This window comes from Dendropsophus ebraccatus, chromosome 5 (assembly GCF_027789765.1).
Source record: "Dendropsophus ebraccatus isolate aDenEbr1 chromosome 5, aDenEbr1.pat, whole genome shotgun sequence".
Taxonomy (NCBI): Eukaryota; Metazoa; Chordata; class Amphibia; order Anura; family Hylidae; genus Dendropsophus; species Dendropsophus ebraccatus.
The window spans coordinates 30582428-30602728 of NC_091458.1; the positions used below are offsets into that span (position 1 = coordinate 30582428).

A 20301-nucleotide genomic window follows, 5' to 3' on the forward strand; every position below is an offset into this window, starting at 1 on the left:
ATATATATATATATATATATATATATATATATATATATATATATATATATGAGTATCCATCTGCTATCAAAGTGCAGGCACACACCCTGTCTTCTGCCAATATATAGTGCACAGCACGCGCATCCACCACTTATCAGATAAAAAAAAAAATCTTAATTCACAGGATCAAAGTGCAAAGTTTGTGTCTATTGTTAGCACGCCGCTCCGTGACGGCAGCACGGGCAACGGAGCTTAGATACGCTTCATATAATGTCTGGGGAATAAGGGTGTGATTGTAAAAATTCTTCACTAATATTGTCACGAAGGGAAAAAAAAAAAAAGTGCTGGACTATCCCACATAGTTGTTGGTTATCAGTAGAGCTCAGATACCGGGCTAGTATGGGAAAATATACTGTACTGTGCCCAAAATGCAGGGTATGGGCTCCACTATTTGGCATGCACCAACCACAGACATGCCAGGAAAAGGGATTATAACTGAGCATACCTTAACCTACTCAAATATACCCAGAGCTTTTAGGGGGGGGGGGGGGGGGGGGGCGGGGGGTTATAACGCCTATTAGCCTTTATAGCAGGGCTGGTCCAGAATTAAAAAAAAAAATTAAAGAGAGATGAGAGCAGATATGTTTTTCTTCCCTTTTTTTTTAGCATACAGAAAAACATAGTTGACCACATTTTCTGTGCGTTAAAAGTAACTGTTTAAAAATGGATATGATAAATAGAGTGCAAAAATGCAGTGTGAACCCAGCCTAATAGAGACACCTAGAGGGGCTGTCCAGTTTTCTATTTTATATATAGTATTACAATTGCGGGGAGGGGGGGGGGCTTCTATTTTTTTTTTATATACACCATTTTTTATGTTCTTTTGGTGGCAGCCATATTGTTACTGAGACTTCTGCTCCATTAACAGCACTTAGACAGACACTTTACAGCAGACACATATGGGCAGATTTATCAACCATGGTGTAAAGTGAAACTGGCTCAGTTGCCCCTATCAACCAATCAGATTCCAACTTTTCATTTTCCAAAGAGTCTGTGAGGAATGAAAGGTGGAATCTGATTGGTTGCTAGGGGCAACTGAGACAGTTTCACTTTATACCATGTTTGATAAATCTCCCCCTATATAATGTATACCCAGTGGCCTACACAGAAAAGAACAGCCTGGTGAAAAAGGTCAAAATGGAACCACAGTGTGGTATCAGGGTGTCTCCTCTACACTATTTCTCCTATCACCCCTTGCTTTCTACTATTCAGTTAGTCACCATTCATTAGAATGGGGTATGGAACTAAGTGAAACCCCTTTATGTTCTAGGGTTGTGTAGCAGCTGCATGGTCTGCCACTATGGTATATATGCATTTGTGAGCATTGGAGGTGTGTGTGTGCGCGTGTATATAGCGTTGAGTGTTCAGAACCTAACTGATTGATGGAATAAGCAGGGAGAGAAGCACAAGGCCAGGCGCTTCTCCCCCAATATCAGTCTTTGACACCAGGATGTTCCCATAGGCTTGCATGATCTGGTTTCGTAGTCCTGATCTATGAAAGGAAAATCGATTTGCACGCGCCGTCTCAACCTAGTAATCAAGACCTTTGATGTCTCTACAACATTTTTTTAAAATGACAATTTGTGCAATTTGCAGAAGCTTGTGGTAAAAAGAAAAAACACGACAGAACCAGCACAAGTTCGTAAACTATTAAATCACCAAAAAAAGAATGAACGCTCAGGCTAATTGTCATCTACAAACCACTCCTTGCAACCCATCATGCAAATGCAGAATACAGTAATATTACATGCAGATGATAGATCACCTCTAAATCAATGCTGAACACTTAATAATAATCACAGATACAAAAATCATCATGTGTCAGGATGTGCCATCTGCACTGTATGTGACCGCCCCAGGGAAGGAAATTCACTCTCGGAACATTCGGAGACACTTTCCACAATTAAAAGACCATTACAGACTGTGTACATAATAGACTGTATACTGACACTAAAGTAATAGAACATCTTAGGGGAAGGGTGCAAATCATAAGTGTGAGGATAGATAGATAGATAGATAGATAGATAGATAGATAGATAGATAGATAGATAGATAGGTAAACAGGTAAGTATGTCAACCAATAGTATACAGGCACACAACAGGAAATATAGTCAGATGAGGTCTTTCAGTAGACCCTGGGCTGTCAGCCAATTTACTATATCATCCCTGATCACGTGACAAATTATTTCCCTTCAATTGCTGTAACCATTGATTGTGGCAAGTAAAATTCGGAGATCTGTGGTTTCTCTGATCTCTGCCATTACAGCTAGGCTATGACTATGTATTGTGACTGTTGCCCCGGTCCTGATCACAGGAGTATAGTGGCTACTGCCTGCTGCTCATGAGAAGTACACTAGTCATTAGCCAGCAAGTAGTTAAAGGAGATTCCTAGGAAAAGCCGTACCAATAAGAGTTAGGCCCACCAGACACTTTGGTTGGGGTCCCAACTGTTGTACCCTCACCGATGACACACTGATGTCCTATACTAATCCCTTTAATAACCACCACCTTTACTTCCAGTTCTAACTACAACTGGAAGAAATGTACAAGTCTACATCCCAGGCTCTAGACTGCTGGCTACCTTACTTGCGCAGAAAGGACCAAGAGATAGCATAGATCCTCTGGTAGAGTATATGATTGTGACTGGTGGTCACTAGCATCTACACTTATTCTAAATTTGTAAAGTCTAGCTCTATGTCTAAGATGGCCATGGGGTCAACAACAACCCGACAATCTAGCCATTGATACTGCCTATCTTCTTCGTTTTATACATATACATAGCAGAATATCTCTACAAGTAAATGGGATATCTAGAGCCGTAGCCAGAAAACCATAAATGGAGAGCTACCTTACCAGATAAACAGTGAGCTCCCGACAAAGTGCCAACAATATCAAAGAATGTGCCAGGGGGCATTTGCTAGTTCCTTAGTCCTCCATTAAATACAGACCTCACATATTCAAAGCTAACTTTTGCAAAGGATGAAAGTTTTAGGTCAAGTGTTACTACAGGTCAATTACACAAGTACTTTGCTAGATCTGAAGACTTCTGAAGGTTGGTGTCAAGCTTTACACAAGTACTTTGTAATTTACTGCTGTTTAAATAAGTGAAACCCAAATTTTACCATAATTGTTGACAGACAATCCACCCCCTTCTACTTCTAAGTCTACTGACTCACCGCCTTTAGGGGTTTTCTTCTGCAGATGATGGGTTAGAGGTGGCCACACCAGGCTCCTTACGTCCGGATCATCCTTAAACTTCTTCTTCTGGATCTCCTCGAACCACTCTCCGGACACTCCGTGAAGCCATTTCCCGTCTCTTTTCCAGTGCTTCAGTTTGCTGAAACAGAAGAGCGAGACAATGTTTCTCAATCGTCCGTACTCAGAGGAAATCTACCTCCCAATGCTGTATGTCTATTAGAATAATTAGAGAGTCCCTAGACTCCGAAGAGGGAAACCTGTTTGACCAGATGTTTGGCGACGTCACGGGCGCAGCTTTCAGATGACACTCCTGCTGTGTGAGGACAGCTGCAGATGTGAACATCTCCTTTAAAGGAGGGGACATGGATGACATACATTGGGAATATAAACATACACAGCGAGGCTCGGCTTGTCTAGTACGACAATCTTGCTCCAGGCACATGTGCTGCATAATGTTATTTATATACCGTACAAAAGAAGTCGTGTATAGAAGCCTATCGCAGCATAAAGAAATCTAACAAACGTGAGCACACCCCTCACATTTTTGTCTCATAAAAACATTTAATACATTATTTATATAAATATAAAATGGTGTACTCAATTTTGTAAGATATTGTATATCTAAGGAACAGCCAAGACCAGCGTAGGCCAGCAGCTGAAACCCCCAGTGTACATTACCTTTAAAGTGCAATCAAATTTAAGATATCTTATTAGAGAAAAATCCCTTCTTATCAGGCTCCTTTCCTTCACTCTTCTAAACTCATATCCCACAGCTACAAATCTGGGGAAATGGATTGACTATTAGCTCACTGAGGGATCAGGGTACATGCTGCTTATAGAAATCTATGAAGAGGGGAGGCAGGAGGAGATAGCTGCAGAGAGAGACAGAGAAATACATACAGTGAAGCTGTTCAAAGCTATTGTTAGTGTTATCTTACCTCTGGGTTGGATCCACAGCTTAAAGGGGTACTCCAGTAATATAAAAATGTTTTCAAACAGTGGTGGTTTACAGATTTGTAAATTTTATTTTTAAGGGTCAAGTCTTCCAGGACTTATTAGCTACTTTATGTCCTGCAGGAAGTGATGTATTCTTTGGAATCTGACACAATGCTCTCTGCTGCCACCTCTGTTTGTGTTTGGAACTGTCCAGAGAGTGAGAGGTTTTCTATGGGGATTTGCTACTGCTCTGGAAAGTTCCTGACATGGACAGAGGTTGCAGCACAGAGAACGGTGTCAGACTGGAGCGAATGCGTCACTTCAAACAGGACATACAGCAGCTAATAAGTACTGGAAGACTGGAGATTTGTAAAATCTGAAAAACTTCTTGGCACCAGCTGATCTGATTTCTACAAAGTACTAATTTAAATGACTCAGTACTGCTTTATAATGCTGCTTCTACTTCTTGGAGTATGCTATAAAGATATAAGGCAGCAGGATCCCTTTTCTGTGTGTGTTGTACAGAAGACATTATGGAGACTAGGCTCCACACACTAGCTCAGGGACAGCAGAGGGTTAAACTGGTAAAATAAAATACCATAAACGAGTTATAATATACTAATACTCCTCCTTCTCATGTACACTTAGACTCTGTTCACACAGAGTAAAACTAACAGAGTTCCGCTGCCTCCGAGTCATACTGGCAGTCTATGGGAGGCTCACGCGCCTCCTCTCTGCGGAAGACTTGACATGAGCCTCCCCATAGACAGCCAGTATGACACGGAGGCTGGCGGGATTCTGACAGTTTTACTCCGTGTGAACAGAGCCTTACTTGGCACCTTATGGGAGGGTTACTGACCACTTTCTTTCCTTTCGAGACAATTTCTTTCCATATGGTCTATAACAGGTATGGGGAACCTGCGGCCCTCCATATGTCCTGCACAACTACAAATTTCTATCATGCCTGGACCGCCAAAGCTTTGGCAGTCCAGGCACGATGGGAATTGTAGCTTTTATGACACATGGACATCATAAAGAGGCCAAACATAGCTGCCATGCTATTCTACAGGTTCACGTTAGGTATACAATGAAATGAGAAACAAACAGAATATCTATAAATTTGAGTTACGTGTATTTGCCTTTTGCAATATCAGAGGAAACGGTCCCTAAATTAAAGTCCCAATGGTAACCAATGAAAATATACTTTAAGAAAAAAAAAACAAAAAAAAAAACAGCAACAGCAGAACATCCCATTTGTTTTTTCCAGAAAGAACAGTGTTCATGGCAAGCACTCACACCGTACAATGACTGTTTGGCTATAAAAGTGCTCCGCAGTGACGGATAGCTTTGTTTTGCAGTAGTAAATGAGGATAATGGATAGTTTACACCGCGCTCTGCAGATCCAGTATCTTGTGAATTAATTTCAAGGATTAATAACTGCAAATAAAAACCTCATTGGTGCTTATAAACAACTGCCTGCGACAATTCCCGCCAGCGCTGTAAATCGCCAAAGGATGAGAAACGTACCTAAAGGGTTAACAGCAGGCATGACAAGCCCACTCTTGGTTATTGCTGCAGGAGGAAGTGGAGTCTGGAACCTTTGCCCATGTCCCAGATATAGGCAGGAAAAAGCATGACGGAGCTGGCAAAGAGCTCACATTACTGCTAGGAACGGAGACACCGTAGCATAGCTTCTAGGGGTGACAACTCCCACATAGAGCACTCACAATATAGGATCCCTAAAGCCACCGTAAAGCCATCCTGCACATCCCCCCCCCCCCCCCCCCCAGTTTTCTAGTACATTAAAAGAGATGAATCACAAGTATATTATAGAAATACTCTGGGTGGGATAGAAAGAAAAAAAAAGTCTTCAAATCAGATCTGTAAATTACATCTATTCAAAAATCCCAAGTCTTCCAGTACTTATCAGCTGCTGTATGTCCTGCAGGAAGTGGTGTATTCCTTCCAGTCTGCTCTCTGCTGCCACCTCTGTCTGTGACAGGAACTGTCCAGAGCAGTAGCAAATCCCCATAGAAAACCTCTACAGTTCCTGTTACTGACAGAGGTGGCAGCAGAGAGCACTGTGTCAGACTGGAAGGAATACACTACTTCCTGCAGGACATACAGCAGCTGATAAGTACTGTTAAGTACTGGAAGGCTTGAGTTTTTCTTATTTTTTTTTAAATAGAAGTCATTTACAAATCTGTATAACTTTCTGACACCAGTGGATTTGAAGTCCATTTTTTTCTCCCCATACATGATGTTGGTACAATGCACTAGACACATTATTAGGGAAAGTTCAGGCTTACTATATATGCTGCAGATTTTCTGAAAGCATTGTATGGTTGGTGAACATCCGATGTGATATTTTGTGCCCAGTATTGTGACAGTATTTACATTCAGGAAACCATCAGGAATTGTCTTCAGGAAATTCCTGATTAGAAAAAAAATTATTGTAGCATTTGAGATTTCCAGATCTGTATCAGGAAAGGTTCTGGAATTCTGGAAGCTCCCATTGACTTCCTGAGATCAGCGATCTGTTTGTCATAGAAGACACTGTTGGCTGCTGGTTAAAGCGCTCAATACAATGAAATTCTAGGTCTACTAGGCATAGCTTCCACCAAGCCAGAATCCTGCTCCACACTGATTAGGAGTGACACCACGAAACAGCTGTCTGTGGATAGATACCTAGCTTTGGTATTTCCCTGGTCATCAGACTCGTAATATAGTAGGATATTGACTGAAAGTTCCGCTTAATATGGTAGTCTCTATACAAGAGCCATTCCTTTTCTAGGCCCTTCCCTGAAGGGATATCTGGCTAGTCCCACGTTTTGAGACTTGTTACTGACGCTCTGCAAACCTTTTTGCATACAGACTTCTATGGTGGCATCCATGACAGAATTCTGGAGAAAATCCTGAAGGGTGTCTGTACCCAATGCAACACTATGGGTTAGGAAAATAGATTTTCCTGATGTGGAAAGGGAACCTAAATCTGTAGCTTGTCAATATAGACTTCAGATTTAGGGTATATTCACACGGACGGGCTCGCAGTTCCCATACATTACATACTTGCTGCGGTCTAAACGACCGCAGCGAGTATGTAATTATACTGCCCTTAACCCCTTCTGCTCCCGCCCGGCTCCCCCGCTGTAAGCATACATTACCTGTCCTCGCTGCACGGGTCCGGCGTCCTGCTCTCCCGTCCGGCCAATTAGTGTGTCGCCCAGCCGCAGCCACTGATTGGCCGGACGGGAGAGCAGGACGCCGGACCCGTGCAGCAAGGACAGGTAAAGTATGCTTACAGCGGGGGAGCCGGGCGGGAGCAGAAGGGGTTAAGGGCAGTATAATTACATACTCGCTGCGGTCGTTTAGACCGCAGCAAGTATGTAGTGTATGGGAACTGCCAGGACCTGCCGGGCTCGCAGCGAGAATCTCGCTGCGAGCCCGCCCGTGTGAATATACCCTTAGGGTAAATTCACACGGGCGTCTCGCATAAAAAAAACGCAGCTAATCCGCAGCTATTCCGCACCTAATCCGCAATACATGTATTAATAATAATAAGAATAATAAATGTATTGCGGATTAGCTGCGTTTTTTTTATGCGAGACGCCCGTGTGAATTTACCCTTCGGGTAGGTTTACACATATGAATCAAGTGCAGATCTTTTCCAGAAAATGTGCAGTGTTTCTGCACCAAAACAACATATCGCCTATTGATTTCAATGAGAAATTCAAAATTCACACTAGGGCTGCACGTATTGCAGAGTTTGGTGTCCACAGCAAGAGCAAATTTCAAAACCAAAGTATCTGTCCTGTGTGAACATATCCTAATGTTACCTTAAAGGGAACCAATCACACAAAAATTGGCCAAAAAGCTGAGGAAACGTGCCGTTACATAAGCCAGCACGCTTCCTAACCATCCCCCTGTACCCTCCGTCCCATGAACATTCAGCCCGCAAAGTTAGTTTAATCATGTCCCGCGCTGTATGCAAATTACCATACAAGTAGTCACGGTGGGCGGGCAACTGGTCAAGTAGTCACGGTGGGCGGGGGCTTCGTCAAGTAGTCACTGGGTCCTGGGCCGGGCGTGTTGTAAAGCGGCGCCTGGTGACGTCACTCGGGGGGGCGTAATTGCACGTCGGCCACGCCAACGTCTTTACTAAGCTGCGCATGCGCAGTACAGTGGGTGAAGCCACTACTGTACTACGCCGCGCAAGCGCAGTACTGCAGCGTCTTCTCAGGCTGCACTGCACATGCGCAGCTTAGTAAAGACGTCGGCATGGACGACGTGCAATGCCGGCCCCCCAAGTGACGTCACCAGGCGACGCTTTACAACACGCCCGGAGGTGCGTGATTACAGCGCCGGAGCCGGCCCAGGACCCAGTGACTACTTGACGAAGTCCCCGCCCACCGTGACTACTTGACCAGCCGTCCCGCCCACAGTGACTACTTGTATGGTAATTTGCATAAAGTGCGGGACACGATTAAACTAACTTTGCGGGCTGAATGTTCATGGGACGGAGGGTACAGGGGGATGGTTAGGAAGCGTGCTGGTTGATGTACCAGCACGTTTCCTTAGCTTTATGGCCAATTTTTGTGTGATTGGTTCCCTTTTAGAACCTTAGCACGCTGTCAGACAACACGCACTTAAGGGGTAGTGCACCCCAAAAATTTTTCTTTCAAATCAACTGCTGCCATGAAGTGCCAGAGATTTGTAATTTACTTCTATTAAAAAATCTCAAGCCTTCCAGTACTTATCAGCTGCTGTGTGTCCAGCAGGAAGTCGTGTTTTCTTTCCTGTCTGACACAGTGCTCTCTGTTGCCTCCTCTGTCCATGTCAGGAACTGTCCAGAGAAGGAGCAAATCCCCATAGAAAACCTCTCCTGCTCTCCAGACTGGAAATAATACCACTTCCTGCTGGGCATACAGCAGCTGATAAGTACTGGAAGGCTTGAGATTTTTTTATAGAAGTAAATTACAAATCTCTGGCACTTCATGGCAGCAGTTGATTTGAAAGAAAAAAATTTTTGGTGCACTACCCCTTTAGGGTAAGAAAATCAGCAGCAAAGCTGGCTGACACTTGTGCTGATGTCCTACTGCACAGGCGAAAACTCAGCTTCTCCTACCCGGTGAATATATATTGGGTGCGTCATCAGTGGGTAGGAAAAGTAGCACACTGGGGGGGTATATTCACACTGAGCAAATTCGGCAGAATTCCGCTGAGGACCTCTCCGCTACGGAATCCTGACTGACAAACAGCGTCTCTATGCACCTCATGCATCTCCACTCAAAGAATTGACATGGCAATTCTTTGAGCAGAGAGTGGAGGCATGTGAGTCCTCCCATAGAGATGCTGACACTGAAGCAGGCTGGATTCTGTAGCGTGGAGTTCCTCAGCCGAATTCCGGCGAATTTGCTCAGTGTAAGCATACCCTAACTTTGCATAAATATAAAACCAAACGTATCTCGGGAGCAGAGCAATGGATTTAAAGAAAAAAAGGAGGACAGCATCGGATTTAGCGCCAAACACTGAATCAGACATTGCCAACACTCTGGTGTTTGTGTATACTCACTAAACAACTAAGAGTTACCTCAGGGAAGTTTACCCTTACCACAAAGAAAAAAAAAAAAAGAACACTATAACCTTTGCCTGTGGTGTCGCTTAAAGTAAAAAACAATGCAGCACTCGAGTAAAATATTTCATATAAACATTTATTTATTTATTTTAACAGGTGCTTTAAAAAAAAGGAATATTTGTGTCGTCTAAATCTGATACAAAGATTAATGAGAGAACAAACTCCCCTGGAGGGCAGTGACTGCGGAGGGAACATGTCAGCCCAGTAGGGAATCGGCTGCACCAAGAATCTGGATTATACAATGTGCTGCTGAAGTATTATAGACCCCAAAATGTCCGAACATGCAAAAGTCTAGATGTTTCCTTAGATGCTCTTTTGTCTTCATTTTCACAGCCTGATCTTTAGATTCTGTCTGACTAATGGCAATTTGGGAAGGGGGGGGGGGGGTTGTTTGGAGAGAGAGAGTGACTTCCAGCCAAACAATGCTGACTCTTCATAAAGATCTAAATCGGTTCTTAGAATAATGTATGTTGTTCTGCTTTCACTGAACAAGAGGTGAATACTGATCCAAGCGCCATTGTTTAATGTGATTTGAGAAAATCTGCTGACAAATAAAATGAATAGTAAGAATTTTTTAAATTTCTTTTTACTTTAAAAGTAACCTGTCGCTTCAGGTGAATTTTAAGAATAAGCCGTCGTGTGAGGACCTGAGGAATAGGAGTACCTGCCAAGGTCGGGCAGGCTCTGTGCCCGCGTCCCCGGTGACAGGTTCCCTTTAAAACTTCTTATCTTGATCCTTGGCATATTTTTTCAGAATATTAGCAGTTTATCTCCTATGCTAATACGGCATTTTTTTGTGCACTGGGGGTGGGACTACCACACGCCTAATATTACAGAATGACGGAAACAGCACAGAGGATTAAGGTTTGGGGGAAGACACCAGAATACACATACACAGTGTACAGTAGCCTGCTGTATAGCTGAAGAGTGAGTGAGTGCCCAGGCAGACCCCTGCCTGGTGTCTACAATGGACATGTGAGCATACAAACTGGACTGTGGAAGATGGTGGCCTGGTTTGTTGAATTTTTTTTTTTTTTTTTTTACAAAATGTGGACAGCTGGGAAGAAGACAAGCTGGTAGGGGCAGTGTGATGGGCAATATTCTGCTGGGAAACCCTGGGTCTTGGCATCATATGGAGATCAAGGTAACTGGAATATAAGGTGGTAGAGCCGGCACTCCTGGACGTCAGTGATTAAAATATAAAACTTTTAATCGCCGACGTCCAGGAGTGCTGGCTTTACCACCTTGTATCGCTGCTATCGCTGCTAACAGCGTTTGGCCAACGCATAGGAGTACATGCACCCATCCTATGGTTTGGATTAAACGGTGAGCTGGATCCACTACCTTTTTTCTTTAACAAAGGGATTAAGGTGTTGATTCTGCCCAGATTTCCCAGATCTTAATCCGATCGATCACTTGTGTGATGTTCTGGAGAAATAAGTAGCATTCACAAATGGTGCGCCTAACAACTTACAGGGATTAAAGTGTTACTGTCATTTATGATACATTTTGACAGGTCATCAGACTGATTGCAGTGGGCGTCTCTCCCCGGCTGTCAGTACTGTATACTCTTCAGTCAAAGTCACAGCAGCGGGTCTGATGACTTGAGAAAAGGTATAACAAATAACTATACTGCTTTATAGGATCCGCTGATATCTGAGTACCAGATAGCACTGGACAGGTCTTGAGGAGTCCAGGCCTCAACACTTCGGAGTGTGTGAGTGACATGAACACAATATAAGGCAGATGTTCATGTTCCGGCCATACGCTTTACCGCACTCGTACGGACACAATAAACACGTACCATAAATTCCACAGCTACGGTATAATGGTTTGATCCACCTTTTAGAGATTATGATTTGCATCACCTGTCACCTAAATATAACGTGATCAAAGTATGAGGCGTTAATCATTGTTTTTCTTCCGTACAGTCATAAAATAAAATTAAAGGCGACGTTCACACCTAGAGGATATATCTATACTTTGCCTACTAACACTGAAACACATCTTGTAATATTAGCAATTCATAAAAATATGTTGGATGTAAACCTGTAATATACAGTGTTACAGAATTACATGTTCGTGAGCACCGACTGTCACCAGCCGATTAGGTTTGTTAGCACTTCTCTTGTATTAATATAAATTATCCTGGTAGATTGTTTGATCTGCCATACACTGAGGAGGCCAAGTCTTATTAATAAATTACACATTAGTGCAGGAAAAAGGAAAAAAAAAAAAATGGACACTCACTTTTGTGGTTATTTTATTTGTGCATCACACAACATCGGTAACATGCTGTATTAGACAAAGAGCAACAGGGGTGCTCCACTAGGCTATGGCCGTTTTACACTGACGCGCTTCCTCTGGCTTAGGCCAGAGGAAGCGCGTCAGCGTGAAACGGCTATAGCCTAACTATATATACACATACGTGCATTTATTAGACAGACTGGGGACATCCGAGCCCGAACGCGGCTACAGGAAGAGGTACGTGCCGTGGCTGTTACACAGAGATCAGGAACAACCTTTCTTTGACCCTCAGAGACCTTCTAGATCATGTTATCAGGTCCACATGTTACATTTTCAAGAGGGAAATATTATACCTCTGAATGTATTGTATGGTAGACAACAGTTCAGCAAAATCTCATTTACCCTCTGCCTTGGAGCAATTCTCCATCTTAAGAATCATGTGACTCTTTAGAAATTAGTATATAATTACTGTGAATCACAACTTAATTCTTGTTTTTCCTCCATTCATTTTTCTTCTATTATTTCTCAATATAAAACAAGACCTACAAGTTTCCATTTTCATATGTGCACCACAAAGGCGACATGCAGTGTTTAGTCCTAGTGCAACTTTCCAAACGAGCTTGTTAACAAGAGGCCCTAGATGTAGCTAAGCTTCTAAAGGAGGCCATACATGTTACATAGAGGTAGTCTGATGGCTGAACTATTAGTGAATGAACGATTGCTCTGAACATATGGGCGTACACATTTCAGTCCATATTGGCTTTTACAGTCTCGATCAATAAGACTGTACAAATGATGATATTCTGGGAACGTTCTTTCCTGAAAGATCGTTCACGGAGGAAAGATTTTTCTTCATTGTCTAACTCCTCTTCAGACAATAGTCTGCCATTGGTCAGCTAAAATGACTGTTTACTCTTAACGGTTACCTGCCACAAAATGTATCTCTCCGAAACAGCATGCCGAGGCAGTTGCCGTCAGAAGTTAGGATTGCCCATGGAATATGTTCCATAAAGGCTGAGTTCAGTTCCCAAGCCCTATTTCAATTAATAAGGCTTGTGCACAGAATTCGGCAGGCATGGGACGTATCCAAGGCAAATTTAACTCCTGGCGGCAGCTGCGTATTCATGCCATTATGGAGAGAGGGGTTTTTGAGGAAACCTATGGACGCCTAACCACAGTATATACCACATATCTCTGCTAAAGAAAAAAAACTTTATTAGGCTGCAATGACAAAGGAAAAGTCTGTGAAAATATAAAATATAAAAAAAAAAAATCACCTGCAGGCAGGGGAATGTAGGAACATAAAATAAAAAAAAAAGAATGTATACTTACCTATCCTCCTGCTCCCTTCACAGCGGCTCTCGGACAGCCACCGGACGGCATTTTCTCCGAGCTTCCTGGAACATCATTACCCTGCTCCTGCAACGTTACAGCCCAGCTGATGGATTGTGCGCTCAGCCAGTGAGTGCTGCAGCCTCACTCACCAGTCATTGGCTGGGCGTGCAATCAAGGGGCTGTGACACTGCAGAAGGCCAGAGGCTATCAGAGAGGGGTAACCCACTGGGGGGCCCTGGGACAGGTAAGTATACATTCTTTATTATGTTCCCTCACACCCTGCCAACAGGTGTTTTTTTTATTTTTTATGGCACTTCTTTAATATTAATCTTAATGTTATATTGAAAATCTATGGTCTGTTCAGTTTTTTTTTTCTTGTTTTCAGTTTTACCATCCTAAAGCGTAGCCAGCACGATACCCTATGTTTTTGTGGTACAGTTTTTTTTTCCGGCTAATTCAATAAAGAAGAACCAATAAAACCACATTTTAATACGGTTTCACTATGTCATTTTCCACAAAACCTTTCTAGGAACTGTCTCTCCCTATTGTGTCGAAACCTAAATGTTTTAACATAGATTTTTGCCTGCTTTGTGGTTTTTTTTTTGTTTTTTTTAAATGTACAAAAGTACATGCATGTGTAGTATGCCACATGTTATTTGAAGGGGCCCTCTGCTAAATGGGGTCTTGAAGAAGGAATACCCAATTGAAAGGGGTTGTTTGGCATACTAATGTTTTAAAAGAAGCCCATTAGATTAGACAAAAAGATTTACATAAAGAAAACAAAATCCGGCAAATAAATATTTATAGGAATATGTTATTCACCAAGCTGAATGCGTCACTATAGTAGTACAGTATAGTCACTGAGCACACACCCAACTACAAGGCAATGATTGCTCTGTCTAAGCAAGTCTGTCCAGTTTTCAATCACCTTATAACAAAACAATTATCGAACCACAAATAAAAGTAAAACTTTGCAGACTTGCTAGCATTTCCTTACAGCAAAGTACGTAATTTAAGTGATTGGTGGCCCCTGTATACAGTAGCATGGATGGGTAATAGTAATAGATTGCACAATTAGCCCAATGACGTCAATGCACCGTATGGAGCCATCTCGTTTGTTATAAAACGTTGTCGCTGACCATGTCGCTGCCATGAGGCCCAAGGTGACCAGCTGTTAAGGTACTGCTGCTACTATTACTTTACTAAAAACAACGTGTGCAGTTGGACAGCTCCTTTAACCCGAGCATTCTAGTGCCATAACCTGGGGATCCGACTGCTATGGAAGCCTACCGGCAGGCCTTACCGCCTAGATACCACAATCAATACTGATCATGGCATTCAGGGGTTAAGGTGCTAACTGCAATTTTTACTGTTTTACAAAAAGCCTAGCTGTATATTACAGCTGATTCTTACTGCAAATGGTTTAAGCACAGATCCTGAATTTTAAAATTCATAATATATACACACATACATATACACACACACACAAATATACAGACTGCACACGTTTTCCTACAATCCCTTTACTTCAGTGAGGTGCTTAAAAGGGGTTATCCATGTTAAAAAAAAAAATGGCCACTTTCTTCTACAGACAGCACCGCTTGTCTCCAGTTTGGGTGCAGGTTTTGTAACTCAGTTCCATTGAAGTGAATGGAGCTCAGTTGCAAACCACATCTGAACTGGAGACAAGAGTCTTATTGTTTTGTTTTTTAACGCTGGATAAACCCTTTAAAGTGACTGTACCACCAGGCCCAGGCTGAAGCACTGGAGGCGGGCCGACCCACCCCCAGTGGGAAGAAACCCCCTCCCCTCCATTAGAATCAATGGAACCCTATCATAGAGGGGCGGGGGTTTCCTCCCACTAAAGGTGGGTCGGCCCATCTCCAGTGCTTCAGCCTGGGCCTGGTGGTACAGTCACTTTAAAATTGAAGACTAACTGGCAATAGTTCTGGGACAAACCAGAAGATAGCAGTTGGCCAAGTGATCGTTCAGTGTAATAGGGCCTTTAAGAATAAGAATAAATCCCTCAGACACTGCACTTTTTAAAATGGTTTTACATTAGAAAAATGTTCAATTTTACTTTAAATGAATGCAAAGGCCTTATTTTCTTATTGGGATAGCCCCTTTAAGAACATAGACACAGATGAATCAACCAGTCTGACAAAGAAATGTGTCAGATTTTATCTTGAGAAACGATTGCTGAGCTGTGATTGGTGGTCTCAGAATCTATAGGGGATATTTATCAAACATGGTGTAAAGTGAAACTGGCTCAGTTGCCCCTAGCAACCAATCAGATTCCACCTTTCATTTTGCAAAGCGTCTGTGGAATGAAAGGTGGAATCTGATTGGTTGCTAGGGGCAACTGAGCCAGTTTCACTTTACACCATGGTTGATGAATCTCCCCCCATATCTAGATCTGGTCTATAATGCTTTGTTGTGTCAGTTCATGCTTCATTATTATTATTTTGCATGAGACTTCTCTTCATGTCATCATATAAAACAAACAGCCGGCAATGTCATCTGTAGTTAGGGGTAGGAGGAGTAGGTCTTTCTGGGTAACTTCATGGATCACATGGGACATATTGCACCCAGGAAGAGCTGATCATTGCTCGCCGCTTGCTGCATCTATAAGGACACATATAATTTGAATGCTGTTTTGTGTAGTAATTATTTATATTGTACTAATTGTTTCCCGGTGACTTGTGTAGTCAGCTATGCAGGGCCGTCTCTTACTAAGCCTCGCCGAAAATATTTACCATCTAATTGTTCAGACAGGGGACTGCCCTTAGACTGTACATGATGCAAAGTAGTAACTAGACACAACAAATATACAAGTGTACCGGTCATATCCAGAATAGGCTGGCATGTATAGGAAGAAAAGCACTATAATGTGTATTTGGCATTTCTCTGCATTTTTCCCTTCTTCAGGTTCAGTCTCTAATTTTTTTGTTGTCCCCAAGATGTTGGGTGGAGCTTAATCTCTACGACAGGTATGGGGAATCTCCAGCCCTCCAGATGTGGAAGAACTACAATTTCCATCATGCCTGGACTTTGGTTGTCCAGGCACGATGGGAATTATAGTTTGCAACAGTTGGAGGGCAGAAAGGTTCTCCATTTCTCCTCTATGACATCTCCCCTAACTGCACCATCTCCCCTATATCTCTATAGTATACACCACATAAGCAGGATGGGGGACATTATAGAGCAGTACTGGGCAGTGTAAGCTATAAATCAAGCACTAGAGGGAACTCTAATACTTAATACAAACTGTTGTAGACTCTCTGTAGTCTTTCCGTGGCTGCCCAGCTGCTCCTCTTCCCTCTCTTCTCCACAAACTTCTAAGGGTCCTATTCCACGGACCGAGCAGGGCCCGATCAACGACGTAAACGAGCGCCAATCTGCTAGATCGGCGCTCGTTTACTGGGCCTATTCCACGGCCCGATGATCGATGAGCAAGGGCTGCGGGGACACCATTACCGATGTCCTTGAAGCCCTTCCACCATACATTGCCTGGAAAGACTTCTCCTCCGCTCAGTCTTCCTCCCCGGGGTCACGCGGCACAGCATCAACTCCGGTGCGGCCTGTTTGAGCTGTCAGACCGCTCAGCCAATCACTGGCCTCAGCGGTCCGGGCATGTGATTGGCTGAGTGGTCTGACAGCTCAGTCAGTCCGCTCCGGAGCTGCTGATGCTGTGCCGCGGGACTCGGGGAGGGAGACGGAGCTGAGGAGAAGCCCTGCCAGGTAATGTATGGTGCTTCTCAAATCGTCTGTCGCCCGCCGCACACCGCTTTTCCACCCTGGCGATGCGTGGTGGGGGAAAAGATGATTTTAGGTTTAGCCCTAAATAAACGATCATCGGCTGATCATTCTCTCTATTCCACCACGCGATAATCATCCCGTGGAATAGGCCACTAAGGGCAGCTGTAACTTGGCCCCTACTTACTCTACTTTTTGTCAGACAAAAGTGGATGAAGGGAGCCTAATAAGAGAAAAAGAATAATTACAAATATCAATACAGCCTGTAAAATGGTTATATGCAAAGTTTTTTTGAAATGACAATGCCTATCTATGGGCGATTCATTACAATGAGAATGCAGTCTTATTAGTGTGAACATTGATATGGATATTTGTAGGAAAATACTAAACATAACTAATAAATTTATTCATTTAAATATCTGCTCACTATGGATTTAGTAGTCAAGTGGGCGGTTTCAGTCGATGACACAGTTTTTTTGGGCATAGATAGCTGTCAGTCACTGAATAGGACCACCCACTTGACTACTTAGCCAGAATAAGCAGAAATTCAGTTAAATAAGTAACACATTTCCCATAAAACTAAATATTAATCTGCTCAGCTCCTTCTGCCCTATACCATGAGGCCTGCAGATTAGACTGGATTTTTAAATGCGACAGGTTCCCTTTAATGCGTATCAATACTAGTAATAGAATACAACTACATAGAGGCTACATAAACACCAAACTATCCTAATACAGTAGTACCTTGGTTTAAGAGTAACTTGGATTAAGAGCGTTTTAAAAGAGGAACTCACAGATTTCCAAAATTGTAACTTGGTTTAAAAGCTCCCTGTACTGTGGGGGAGGGAGAGGGGGGAGGGGCATGGTCTGCATAGCGGGGTCTACAGCCCTGAACTCTCACCCAGGAACTCCTTTTCACCTTCCAAATCATGGCGGATTCACTTCAGCCTGGGGCTTGCATCAGGGGACAGGAGTGTGGAGGTCTCCTTATAGCTGTCACCCCTCTCTCCTCGGACAGAGTGTGCTGCTATACTGTGCCCACATCTGCCCTGCTCATTCCTTCATGCTCCCTGCAGTCTGCCAGTCCTTGTGTTTCCTATCCTCTCCATTCCTGCTATAGTGTGCCTGCACTTACACTCAGCTATACACACTACTACTATAATGTCCCTGCACTTACACTCAGCTATACACACTGCTGCTATAATGTGCCTGCACTCACACTCAGCTATACATACTCCTGTAGATAAAGTTTCTGTCCCTGTCCTCCTGCACAGCTCTGTGATTCTCACTTCCTGATTGGTCCATGCTGAACACACACCTCTTCCCTATTGCTGTCACATGACCATACAGACCTCTAACAGCAGCCCTGCTTCTCTTTTCTAGCCTGTTGTACTACTATGCTACTGCATTATGGGGATCTTCAGTTCCATCCTGTATCTACAAACTGCTGCTTTTTTTTCAGGTTTATGCAGTTACTATACATTATACTCCACATGCTGATTGCTATACTGTACAGTAACTTATAATATGACACATTCAGCTGTTTCTCATTGTTTGTTTCATCTGTTCTACATGTTATTCATAATTAAATCCTTATTTTTGGTGTGTGGAACCAATTGTCTGCATATCTGTGATTTCTTAAGGGAAAATTTGCTTTGGTTTAAGAGTGGATTTGGATTACAAGCGCGGTCTCGGAACCAATTATGCTCGTAATACAAGGCACCACTGTGTTATATAACTTCTTTCTTTCACAGGTGAAGGGACTTGAAAACGGATACAGTGAAAAGAAGTTTCCATGACCTGTAATACTACTCCCATTATATACAGTGGGTTAATAGGGCAGGAATTTCCCACCTACGCCTCTGCTCTATTTGATCAATACACATACACACACACACATACATACTCTGGCTGGGAGAAGTGATGAAAGTAGATACTCATGTACTCACCTGGTGTTGATCCCCCAATCATCCCTCCAATTAGTTGTTATTACCTATTAGTTACCTAATTAGCATATTGGACCCCCAAAACTAATCACACTGATATTTGGGGTGCATATGGACACCACAGGTCCTATTTAAGTCAATGAATGAACTTTCTGTAGAGTACTGAAATATGTAGGCACTGTTACATAAATACAGTATTGCATATATAAAGAACACTTTAAAAAAAGGGAGTGATGAGAAAAGACGGGAGTCATTTGAAATGTCAACATGCTAACAGATATGCAAATGATATCATGTTTCTCCCTCTTTGCATTAGCATTTTGAGTTTATATAATACATATCTATCTATATTATATTTTGCTTTTTTATACTCACCTGCCATGATCCCCCAACGCATCAGTCATGACTATAACTACCCGACTGAGCAGAAGGGCCTGCTCTGCCAGTTGCTGGCCAATGGGGTCATCACTAAGACCAGAGACTGGCTGAGTGGGCACCTCCTACATGTTGGAACTTAGGGGATGTTCACACTACGGAATTCTCGCGGATAAACTCAGCGAAATTCTGCCGGCTGTATGCTACTGTATGAGACTACTGGGGAGGGCTGGCTACTATATGGGATACTTGGGGGGGGGGGGGCTGGTTACTATTAAGGCCCTATTGGAAGGGCTGGCTAATATGTGGGGCAGTTTTGGTTGGGTTGGCTACAACATGGGGCAATATTGGGGGGGTTTGCTATTGCATGGGTTTTGGTTTAATCATATCATAGCAATTTATCATGTCATTTATCATGTACTTTATCATAGTGCACAGCGCTGGGAGACTCACAACACTGACAGTGCCAGGAACACCGCATGCTACTCTGACAGTGCCAGTACCGCTGCATTTGCGCTTCAATAAATATCATGGTTGGCCCACGACTTTGTCCAATTTTTTAAACTTTGGCCCACTGTGTATTTGAGTTTGACACCCCTGCTGTAGGACATATGCAGTGTGTGTGTGTGTGGGGGGGGGGGGGGGGCAGGGGGGGTGAGGCAGGTGAGTATCACGTCTAGAGCTCAAGTCTAAGAGCGAAGAAAAAAAAATTACCTGGGTAGGTATCCTGGCACTGCAAAAAAAAAATAATAATTTCTCTCCACTGCATGAAACCAAGGGTCCCGACACTGGGAGAGTCCAGTTTCCTGGATCCTTCGGCTGGCAGCCATCATC

At 43.1% G+C, this 20301-nt stretch overlaps 1 protein-coding gene across 1 annotated transcript in view; it reads right to left on the bottom strand.

Annotated features, from left to right (window-relative positions):
* EXPH5 (exophilin 5) overlaps positions 1 to 20301 on the bottom strand; it is a 75795-nt gene that overhangs the window by 18845 nt on the left and 36649 nt on the right. Inside the window, exon 2 of the mRNA XM_069969766.1 lies at positions 3216 to 3376. Coding sequence (XP_069825867.1) covers positions 3216 to 3376 — 161 coding nt within the window. The remainder of the gene's footprint in view (positions 1 to 3215; positions 3377 to 20301) is intronic.